The sequence below is a fragment of the Ciona robusta genome, chromosome 6 (genome assembly GCF_009617815.1).
Source record: "Ciona robusta chromosome 6, ASM961781v2".
NCBI classification, from domain to species: domain Eukaryota; kingdom Metazoa; phylum Chordata; class Ascidiacea; order Phlebobranchia; family Cionidae; genus Ciona; species Ciona robusta.
This window is the reverse complement of record NC_143240.1, coordinates 1190758-1202363: the sequence shown is the minus strand read 5'-3', so window position 1 is coordinate 1202363 and position 11606 is coordinate 1190758. Positions and strand designations below refer to the sequence as shown.

The 11606-nt window shown below is 31.6% G+C and overlaps 1 protein-coding gene across 4 annotated transcripts; it reads right to left on the bottom strand.

Annotated features, from left to right (window-relative positions):
* Nucleotides 1-486: 486 nt before the first annotated feature.
* LOC149734709 (protein Son-like) lies at nt 487-11293 on the bottom strand. Of its 4 annotated transcripts, none has more exons than XM_089880101.1 (14): nt 11040-11290; nt 9385-9434; nt 8298-9096; nt 7903-7947; nt 7144-7200; nt 6826-6879; nt 6249-6363; nt 5679-5834; nt 4673-4828; nt 4172-4315; nt 3371-3484; nt 1562-1706; nt 1025-1239; nt 487-654 (listed from the first exon to the last, which is right to left on the bottom strand). In XM_089880101.1, the coding sequence occupies exons 1-14, from the start codon at nt 11108-11110 to the stop codon at nt 535-537; spliced, it is 2241 nt and encodes a 746-aa protein (XP_089736227.1). In that variant the 5' UTR covers nt 11111-11290; the 3' UTR covers nt 487-534. The 4 variants fall into 4 exon arrangements, with proteins under 4 accessions (XP_089736227.1, XP_089736228.1, XP_089736230.1 ...); XM_089880102.1 differs by lacking the exon at nt 487-654 and adding an exon at nt 683-839 and having other exon boundaries at nt 11040-11291; XM_089880104.1 differs by lacking the exons at nt 487-654; nt 1025-1239 and adding an exon at nt 2183-2258 and having other exon boundaries at nt 1568-1706; nt 11040-11293.
* Between the last annotated feature and the right edge of the window lie 313 nt (nt 11294-11606).

Genomic DNA, 11606 nt, shown 5'->3' with positions numbered 1-11606 from the left:
TTGTCGCTATATCCTGTCTTCGTTTAAAATATTTCTAAATCTCCGCTACCGTAATAATTATACCCACTATACTTGGCACAGGTTGTTTGCTACTATTACTGTCTAGATTCAGCAGAATGCAGAAATTTAACTTACTAGTGGAAACAACAGTCGTTATAACACGGATGTCCTGTTTCATACACCTCATGCCAGATTACGAGTTACTATGTATGTAACTTTATGAGTGATTGTTTTTTTGAAGTGTTATAACTGTCGTTTTATGGCCAGGCAAGTTAAGCTAAACCAAGTTAAAAGTCCACGCGAGGACGAAGGAAGTTACATTAGTTCATTCACATTTAGTATTCTGTTTTTTGAATTAGTTTATTGTGAACTATTGGTGGAATTTATTTTTGAGGTGTTCTTTTTTTATCATGGACCAATCTTTGGGTCAAACCTCATAAAAACGGACTCCCCATTTTTCCCTTAATTTTTTTTTCAATTTAAAAATTATGTTTTTAATTTTTGTCTTTTAATTATTTTATTAAAAACGCAATTTCAGTCCACTTTTGGAATGAGTCCCATGCCTTGTAAAGCAACACTGGCCGAATTCGCTTTTGCGAGTTTCTTGTTCACAGATGGTGTAGAAGGCTGGTACTCTTGCCCATTAATTGTTACCTGGAAAAAATAATAAAATATGACACTCGAAATTGACGGTGGCTTTGCCACACACTTTAAAGTCATTAAAATTTTTTATTAACAAAAAAGCTCTACCAGTAGAAACATAGCATTTCTGTAAATTGTAGTCAATTTCTGTAAAAACAGAACAATTGTATCAGTGTTTTATAACATCTGTTATTGCCCTGCAATGCAAAGATAAATAAGTTACATTAATTAAAATCGAAATAATTTTTAAACTAGTAACCTATTTGTAAATTGTAAGCGAGCACGAGGATTATGAAACAGAACACCCGTGTTATAACAACTGACATTACCCCGCCACACAGGGATAAACAAGTTACATTTATTTAAAATGCTTCTAAATCACCTTAAACATGAAAAACCTTTGATGGTCTGGGCCAGAGTTATGAACAAGCTGAAAATTTGGCTGTGACCATTTCCGCTTCGAGCATATTTCCATTAATGCACTGACAGGGTGTTTTCCGGATAAATCTCGCACTGCGGTAAAATTGCCCTTATGTGCGACAGGTCCCGCTGGTATGAGCGTTGTATTGGATTTGCATTCCATAATACTTGTAAGACCTGTGTAAAAAAATACAAAAATAATACATATATTATATATATATATAGTAGTGTGGGAAAAGATAGGACACCCTTAGCACATAATGTCCAAATGTCCTGATCGTGTTTTAAACAATAAACAACGGTCAACCGAAGTCGTAGGGATACGCTTTTTTAATTGTTTAAATGTTTTTTTGTTTACTACCAAATTGGACGAGAAAATAGAATGAACAGGTGTCCCATCTTTCCCCACGCTGCTATATATCAAAATCAAATATTACATTACCGGTATATAAAACACTCTTTACTAATTTGAACTTTTTTAATTTTTAACTTTTTTTACCTTTTCGATCTGTCTTCACATTCACCCTTAGAGGTTCCAGAGACCCAGTCATTGTTTTACCCAGTGGTTCCCCCTCTTTCCACCCCATTTTTTGCAGCAGAGCCTTTCCAATACCCCCGACTTGCTTGCCCGAATTTAACGTTGACTACGAAAAAAAAATTATTTTAAAAATTTCAAAAATTCAAAAAATTTGAAAAACGAATTTTTTTGTTGATATTGTGTGTGTAATGTAGAAAACATGTATTTGTGAGGTTTTTAGAGCAATTCAAAGCTAGAACTTTAAAGCTAACAATTCCTAAACACTATGCTTGTCCTTTTGTCTCTGTTTTATAGGGGCAAGGTCCTATGGCAAGTAACTCTATAATTTGGGCAAGTTTGGCCCTGTTTAAAATTCAAGTTTTGAATTGCCATGACTTTACTAGTTGTGTACTAAACTATCATGTTAGTTCTTTTGTTTGGAATTTCCATTCGTGCCTGTAAAAAAATAATTATGCAAACGCATAACACTGATATGTGCTTGTTTTTTGGCCACAGAAAAAAAAAATTTCAGAAAAAAAATAATTTTTTTTTCAATTATTTTTTAATTTTGGAAATTCCGCTGAGAAAAAAAGAAGCACAGACCAGTGTTACCCGTCCCAAAAAGGTTCCATTGGATTTGTCTTCTTCAAGCTGAAATAGGCAACACTGTTGTCCAAAGCTGCAAAAGATTTCGGTTTGTGTTTGTTACTGTGGGCATAGTGTCAAAAATCGACAAAAAAAAAATTTTTATTCATTTTAAAGTACTAAATTTTTTTTACATTTTTTAAATTATGTTTACAGATTATACAGCATCCGACCTACTTTCATTTTAAATCAAATGCAATTTACTTTTTAAAACTGTGCTTGACAATTTGGAATATCGAACAAGTCATAAATACTCTGAGAGCTTGACTAAGTAGGGCAGCTCAAAAAACTGCCGTCTTTTCTTTAGCTTTGTAGCAGCTTTAGCTTTAAGCTTCCATGAATTAGAAGAATTTTAACATTTTTTTGCAAAAATAGAAACACATTTGTCGATTTTGAAACTATTTATGATTTGGAAGACCCACAGTAACAACTAGCACAAAAAAAATTGAAAAAATACAGACAGTGATATAGACTTACCATTTTGAAAGGGAGTATATAGGTTTAATATATATTATAAATATATTAGGCCAATTAGGGTGGGGGGAAGACGGGACACCTTTAGCACATAATATCCAAATATCCTGATCATGTTTTAAACAATTAACAACGGTCCATGGGAGTTGTGAGGATACGGTTTTATAATTTTTTGAATGTGTTTTGTTTACTACAAAATGAGACGATAAAAGAATAAAAAGGTGTCCCATCTCTCCCCACCCTTCTATATATATATTATATATATTACAGCTATTCCTAGTTAGTTCTTGGGAAATATAAAATAATAAAATATATATATGATTAAAAAAAAGATTAAAAAAAATATATTACAAAATAAATAAATTAACTATGTTAATTATACTAAATTAACTATGTCTAAATTAACTATGTTCTTAACGTTTTATATAAACACAACTTAAAAATGCAATATTTAAACAAACAAATTAGAAAGCTACTTTTATATTTTTTATATTATATATATATAGATTTTTTTATGACATTATACCATATGTATATATATATATATAAATTAAAATACATTTTTTTAATATATTTGCTGATTAAATAAACAAAAATATATATATTATATATATAAAACATTTTTATAGCATATTATTCCTCATAAATCTACAAAAAACAGCTATTTCTTACATTATTTGCCCAAGCTTGTTGTCCCCTTTCAAGTTCCATTCTACTGAGAGGTTGTAAACCAGAAGACCCGGTAAATTGCCCAGGAATTATCTTCGATCTCATCCATTTATCTAACTGTAGGAATTAGGGAGTTATTTTGTTGTACAGTAGGGTAAGATACATTTTCTTTTTTTTTTGTATCAAGAAAACTTTTAAAAATTTTTTCAAGGAATATTTTTATCCTTTTTGTCTTTCCATTCGGTAGTAAACAAAGAAAATTTACAGAATTCAATTTGTGTTATAATGAAGAGACATTTTGTTTAAGGGATCTTTTTATTTATTTTTTTCGTCCTATTTGGTAGTAAACAAAGAATATTTACAGAACTAAATTAGGGGTCATATATTGCACAGTAGGGTAAGAGACATTTTAAATTTTTTTTAAGAGATATTTTTTATTTCTTTTTGTCTTCCTATGTGGTAGTAAACAAGGAATATTTACAGAATTAAATTAGGGTTATAAGTTATAACATTGTAATTATAACATAATAATATTATTAACTTTTATTTGTTTCTTCCACTACGGTAGCAAAGATTTAGAAATATTTTAAACGAAAAGACAAGATATAGCGACAAAACAACAGTTGTTAAAAAAGCTTACAGTTAAAAACATATTTACGTTTACTTGGAAGAAAATAAGCGTGGTCGCTACAACTAGCAGACAAATGAGCCATTTATGTTTAATTATTTCATGTTAAACTTCTAATAGAAACAAAAGTGTGCTTATATAAATATTTTTGCTGCTTTTTTTTCCAGAAAATTTACCTTCACTTGCATCTGTTGCATATTATTCAATGCTGTTTCATTACTAGGGTTACTTTCAAGCTCCCTTACAGCGTGAACACGTTCAGCAATCACGTCTTTTATCATCAGAGTGTTGTTTTCTTCTACAGCAGGTTTTTTAATAACCTAAAAACAAAAAAATTATTATGTGCTGAAAATTTTTTTCATGGAAGTTTTTATTTTATAGGTCCAACCCAGTGGTTACTAACGTGTATATTGTCAGGTACTCAGGTATATACCAAAAAAATCACTGACAAAATTACATTTATGATAACTCATAAGCTAGCATAAGGTGTATATTTTTTAAAACTTTATCTTCACAACTTTTATAAACTGTTGTTAATTGAAACACGATCAGGATATTTGAATATTATGTGCTAAAGATGTCCCATTTTCCCCTTAAAGGTGTCCCATCTTCCCCTTAAACATGTCCCATCTTTCCCTTAAAGGTGTCCCATCTTCCCCCACCCCCCATTCATTCACCTTATTTTTAATTTCATCTTTTTTCTCCTCTTTCTGGATCGGCTCCCACTTCCCATACACATCCTCCCTCTGATGTTGCGATCCGGACGAGACCGGAAACTCCTTGGAGAGAATCGCGAGAGGACGATTGGCCACTGGAGGGACAGGGACTTGCGACTAAAAAAAACAAAAAGTTAAAAAATTAAACTTTTTACAAAAGTTTGAAGAAAAATAATTGTATATATATATATATATATATAAATTTTTAAAATTGGAAAATTTTTTTAATTTTTTTTTAAATAGAAATATTAAAAAAACTGTTACATAAAACAAAGCAAAAACATTATAATGACTTAAGCCTCATATAGCAAGGATAATTACTGGGTTTTAATTGTTTATATAAATTTTTATATATATCTATACTATATGATGGTATTTAATGATGAATTTTCTAAATCACCCACAAAGTTACATACATGGTAACTCGTAAGCAGCACGAGGTGTATGAAACAGAACACCCGTGTTATAACAATTGTCGTTTTCCAGCTACGCCAGGATAAAAACAATTTGCATTAATTTATTTAACTTCAAAGTTACATACGTGGTAACTTATAAGCAAGCACAAGATGTATGAAACAGAATACCCGTGTTATAATGACTGTCATTGCCCTACCACACAAGAACAAAAAGTTACATTCATTCATTAAACCAATACCAAAGCGGCAAATGTCCCTGCCTGTAACCCAGAGGTAATGGGTTCAAGGCACTTGCTGCTACCATTGTGGGCGTATGTGTTCTTGGGCAAGACACTTAACGGCAATTGCTCCAACCCAGTGGTCACTAATGGGTTGTCCAAATTATCAGCCATACACAAAAAAAATGAAAAAATCCAAAAAATAATCACCCACAAAGTAACACACATGGTAACTCGTATACGGACACTAGGTGTATAAAACAAAACACTCGTATTATAATGACTGTCGTTTCCGACCGCGTGAGAATAAAGCATGTTACATTCATTCCTCACTTTTATATTAATAGTAATTGAAGGGGCTTCTTTAACTTGGTAAGGGTGATTTATCTTTGCCTCATTCTGAACAGTTACTTCTCGTTTGCCGTCCATAATGTCTTTGCATACCCCCGTTAGTTGTTCAACTGTAACACCACCAGATCGCATAACGGCCTGTTAAAAAAATTGTAATTTTATATTTTGAAATTTTTATATTATTTGATTTTTTTAACAAAACAATGTACTTAAATTTGGAAAAAAATTATAAAAATGAATTTTTTTTGTTTAAAAATTAGAATAAAACCAGTAAAATAGGTGTAAGAAACAAAACACAGTTTTATAAAAATGTTTTGATTAGAATGTTGAAATTATTAAAAGATATTTTAGTTAAACTTTTGCAGTGCTGCGCAAATCTAAAAAAAGTTTTAAAATTTTGCAGTGTTGCCGAAATTTGGTCAAAAATTTGCAGTGCTGCGCAAATATGTTCTAAAAGTTTTTAAATTTTGCAGTGCTGCCAAAAACTGTTCAAACATTTTTTTAGCACTGTGCAAATATACTTTAAAAGTGTTGCCAAATCTGTTTGCTTACCAGACTTTCAGTAGACAAATTAGTAAGTGTAGAATCTGCTCTGTGTTGAGCTAATACATTTGCTTTTGCAATTTCAAGCAGTTTGACTTTGTCTTCTTTAGATATTTTGGGCGATCTGAAATTTAATAATTTTAGTCAAAATTTTTGCAGGATACAAAAATCATAAGAAAATTTGTTATAGTAGGGTGGGGTTAAATGGGATACATTTTGTTCTAATTTCTCGACATATTTGGTAGTAAACAAAAAAAAACAAAGAATGATAAAACCGGATCCTCAAAAAACAGTTTAAAACACCACCAGGATATTTGGATTTTATGTGCTAAAGGTGTCCCATCTTCCCCCACCCTACTATATATTAAAATTTTGACCGTTATAAATAAAACGTTGTTAGTAAAAAATTATACAAGTGAAAAAATATGCTAGAATCTACATTATATCATTTTAAATTTATAAATTGGATTAGAAATTATAATATAAAAGGTCCTTTTTAAATAACAAAGCGAAAAAATGGAATTCACTTATATAGAATCTTAAAATATGTACAGTTAAAATAGGTGTAGAAATAAGTATTATTTACTTTTCTTTTCTTCTATATCTTGATGATGAACTGTTTCGGTGTCGATCTCTTGATCTGTTAACATAAAAACATCATTTATTCAACGGAAAACATAGAAACGTATTATTACAGAAAACATTAAAATATTAATAATATTATAACCAATACCTAGAAAAAAAGGATAAGAATTCAGACTGATAAATTTGAAAATATGACAAAACTACTTTTAAGAATTGAAAAACTAGGGCAAAGACAGTCGTTACAGTATGGGTGTTCTGTATTTTTTTTTATATAGGCTATACAATATGAGTGTTCTGTTGTACAAACAAAATGAAATACCTTGATCTATGATGTCTATGTCTATGGTGGTGTCTTCTGTGTCTTGGAGACCTGGACCTTTACAAGTAGATTACAATTTAAAAAACAAGAAATAGGGAAGGCACCAATATAGTATATACATGTGGAAGTGGCAAGGACCTTTAGCACTGTTCATTTAGATTTATTATTAAAACCATGTTAGAAAAAGAAAAAAAAGGCGATACCTAAATTATAACAAAAGGGATTAATAAAACTATACCGTTACCCTGCTATTTTTAATGTTAATATATATGGTATGGTGGGAAAAGATGGGACACCTAACTTTAGCACATAATATCCAAACATCCTGATTGTGTTTCAAACAATCAACATCGGTCTATATGGGAGTCGATAGGTTATAGTTTTATAGTTTTTTGAAAATTCTTTGTTTACAATCAAATGAGACGAGAAAATAGAACGAAAAGGAGTTTCATCTTCCCCAACCCTAGTACTATATGTATAATTATATTACGTTGGGATCAAATGGTCAATATTTTGATTCTCATTTTCCATTCCATTAGGTAGTAAATATAAAGTCTTTACACAATTATACAACCAGAACCTCATAACTCCAAAAACACATTTTAAATTATAAAAAAAAATAAGATCAGGAAAAATGGGATTTAGGTGCTAACTGCTTACAGTATCCCATCTTACCCACAATGACAATACTAAGGTATATATATAAATATATTTTTTTATTTGATAAATAGTCAATTAAACATCTGTTAAAAACCTCACCTTGATCTTGAATGTGATCTTCTTCTGTGTTTTCTTGATCTTGACCTAAAAGAAATAAAGATTTAGATGTTTAGGAACACTTTTCTCTTTTAGAATTTTAACTTGATAAGAATTTAGAATTCCGAATCTAGAATTTCGAATCTTTTTATGTTTATAGGAAAAAATAATTTTACCCACATAAGTCAGTTTATTGACTCTTTCATAGTATCCTTGTTGGATCATGAGCTGTAAAATGATCAAAAATTGTACTATGGGGTAGTTTTTGCGTGCACCCCTACCAACAAAGTAACATACATGGTAACTTGTAAACTAGCACGATAATGACTGTCATTTTCGACCATGTGAGGATAAATAAGTTTCATTTATTCATTCAAACTAATAAAGGCAATGTATACCTTGAGCGTGACCGTTTTCTTCTGCTGTCCCTCCGTTTATTTGAATCTTCATTTTTCTGACTAGATATTTCACCTTTTAGGTCAGTTTTTTGATTATTTTTCCCAACTTTTGCTTCAGAAACATTATTGCTGTCATGTATTTTAACAGTTGTCTTTAATTCTTGTGCCGAACTTGATTTAGCATCTGTTATTTCTTGTAATTTTTCCACAGGGCAATTTACAGCAGTTTTCTGTGTTTCTGAAGTATTTGAATCACTTTTAACAGCAGGGACAGGACTTAAAATTTCCGGTTTCGAAATTCGTATTCCATTTTCATTTTTTTCATAACTATCTCCAATTTTTTGGTCATTAACTTTTAAATCAGTGCCTTTTTGAACAGTTTTTACGCATTGATTTGCACCTGGCATCACAGAACTATTTAATAATACATTCTTTTCCTCTTGTTTTACACTATTTTCAGTTTTCGATAAGTTCCCATTATTTTTTTTCTCCCCAATCGATAATTTTTCGATTTCTTTAAGTTTGGTAACAGTTTCGTGGTAACAGGTTACTGTTTTCTTTCCAATTTCACCCTCTTGGTCGTTTTCATTTACCAATAAACTTTTCTTTAACTTTTTCGGTTTAATTTCCATTTTCGATTGGTCATCACTGTTTTCTTCTTTCTCTCTTTTCTTTTTTTTCTTTTTGCTCTTTTCCTCTTTATGTTTCTTTTTCTTCTTTGCCTTTTTCTCTTTCTTCTCTTTATCAGTTTCTTCATAGGTGTTAATATTCTTATCTGATTTTAAGCCAACTTTTGCATCTGTAAAGAATTTTCAGGGTTGAGATTTACAACGGGCATTATAGGCTTACAATGTTTGCAAAACTGTGTAAATTCACGTAGATTTAGAAGAAATTACCAAATAAAAAAAAATACGATCATATATAATATGTATTATATACATAAATTTTTATAAACCTTAATTTTTAAAAACGCGAATTATTGACAGGTAGAAGTACTACATAATATGGTTTAAAGGGAAAAAATTTACAAAATCCTTTTAAATACACTGCAAAAAGTCCTGGAACATATTATAGATCTTATTCTTACCCATAGCTCTCTTCATTGATTCTTCCAATGATTCAGCTGCATTGGGTAGTCTGTACAAAGCAATTATGAATATTTAGAGTCTTAGACACAAGAAGAATGAATGAATGTAACAAATGAATGAATGTAACTTACTATATCCTCGCAAGGCCGGAAAACGACAGTGGTTATAACATGGATTTAACACCTCTTGCCAGCTTATGAGTTACCATGTATGTTACTTTGTGGGTGATTATTTTTTTGGAATTTTTTATGTATGGCTGATAATTTGGACAACCCATTAGTGACCACTGGGTTGGAGCAATTGCCGTTAAGTGTCCTTCCAAGGACACATACGCCCACAATAGTAGTAGCTGCGAGCCTTGAACCCATCACTTCTGGGTTACAATTAGGCGCGCTAACCACTATGCCACGGCGCCGGACGATAAGAAAAAAATAACTTTTTATTAAGGTGGTCCCCAGAGTAGGGCATTTTCCCATGCAATTCAATTAAACTATAAAATAAGGCAAGACCAATCGGGTATTAAGCCATTAATCCAACACCTAAACGCTAAACCTAATATCCTTAGCACGGTGCTTAGCAGTGATTAGAGTACTTTGCCTGCCTCTGAACTATAAGATTAAAGTCTGAACTTTTCCACCCTTATAGGTGAAGTAGATTGAATAAATAGAACTCACTTTATCTTCGCATGGCTGGGAAACGACAGTTGTTAAACACAGGTGTTCTGTTTCATACACCTTGTGTTAGCTTGCGAGTTACTATGTATGTTACTTTGTGGTGATTATTTTTAGGAGATTTTTTAGTGTGGCTGATAATTTGTTTTGTGACCACTTGGTTGAAGCAATTGCTGTTAAGTGTCTTTTTTAAAAACACATATTACGTCTACAATGGTAGCAGCGAAGAGCCTTGAATGCATTACGTTAAAGATTACCAAAGCATCTGTGGTAAACGCTGTCAATTTTCTGCCATACCGGATTAAATAGTTACATTTATACATTCAATGTTAACTGCATTATTATTTTAGTAATTAGGCACAAGTGAGGAATCATCTGGTTCGCTACAGATTAAGCTGGTGGGAAGTGTTGGAGGTTGGTAGTTAAAGGTTGGTTATAAATTAGGGGTCAGTGGTTATAGGCCATATTGCAAAGAATGGCCTGCAAAGACATTGAATGCTTATTTTCGACAAATATTCGAGCAATTTTTATTTTTTTTGACAAAAATTAAAGTTTGCAATCTTGGTTATTTAGTTGGGGGTTAGCGATAGGAAAATGATTCTTTACTGTTTCCATTACACTATATAAGTAAAGGAAAATAAAAAAAATCGCCTACAAAGTAACATACAAGGTAACTCGTAAGCTGGCGGAAGGTGTATGAAACAGAACATTCGTGGTATAACGACAGTCGGGTGCTAGTTAAGAATCTTCCCCCCCACCTTATTTGCTAAGAACTAACCCCTAACCCCTAGGTTAAGGGGTTAGGTTTCGATGGGTAGAGGGTTGGTGGTTATAGGGGTTAGTAGTTAGGGGTTATAGGGGTTAGTGGTTAGCAAATAAGGTAGGGAAGGAAGACTCTTCACTAGCACCGACAGTCGTTTTCAGGCCACGCAAGGATAACGTAAACACATTCATTTATTCATTCATAAGAAAATACAGCTTACCCATTCATTCCAAATTGTTTCAGCTTGTTATCCACAAATGACTTGAAAATATCGTCTACGTCGTTCGTCATTTTGTAAATTCCGTGTATTTTACAATAAAATACTTTAAATTTGATCTTGCATATGTTAAACGCTGAGTTTTGCTTCACAAAATTACGATCTTTCGCTACAAAAACGTGCGATTGACAGCTAAAGCAAAATAGAGTATTTAATTATAGTGTTTCCATTTGGCAATTATTGACTGTAGGATAGATGCGACAAAAACCATAAACGGTCAACACTGCAGATTAGTGCTTGTCAAATACATAGAAATACACGCATCTGATAATCCAAAATCGTTCTGCTGTTTATTGATTTTATTTTATCACTAATACGCAAGCGAATTTTCGTTAAAAATTTATAAAATTCGTTTACCTTAACGAAAAATGATTTGTTTTGGTTTAAAAGTGAAATTTCCGAAAGTCGACGAGGCATGACCATAAAGTTACGACAAGACGCCCATTCATTCAACATTAGCAGTTATGGAGAATGGTAGAAATTCGTTGTTGTTTTGTACAGGAAACGAAA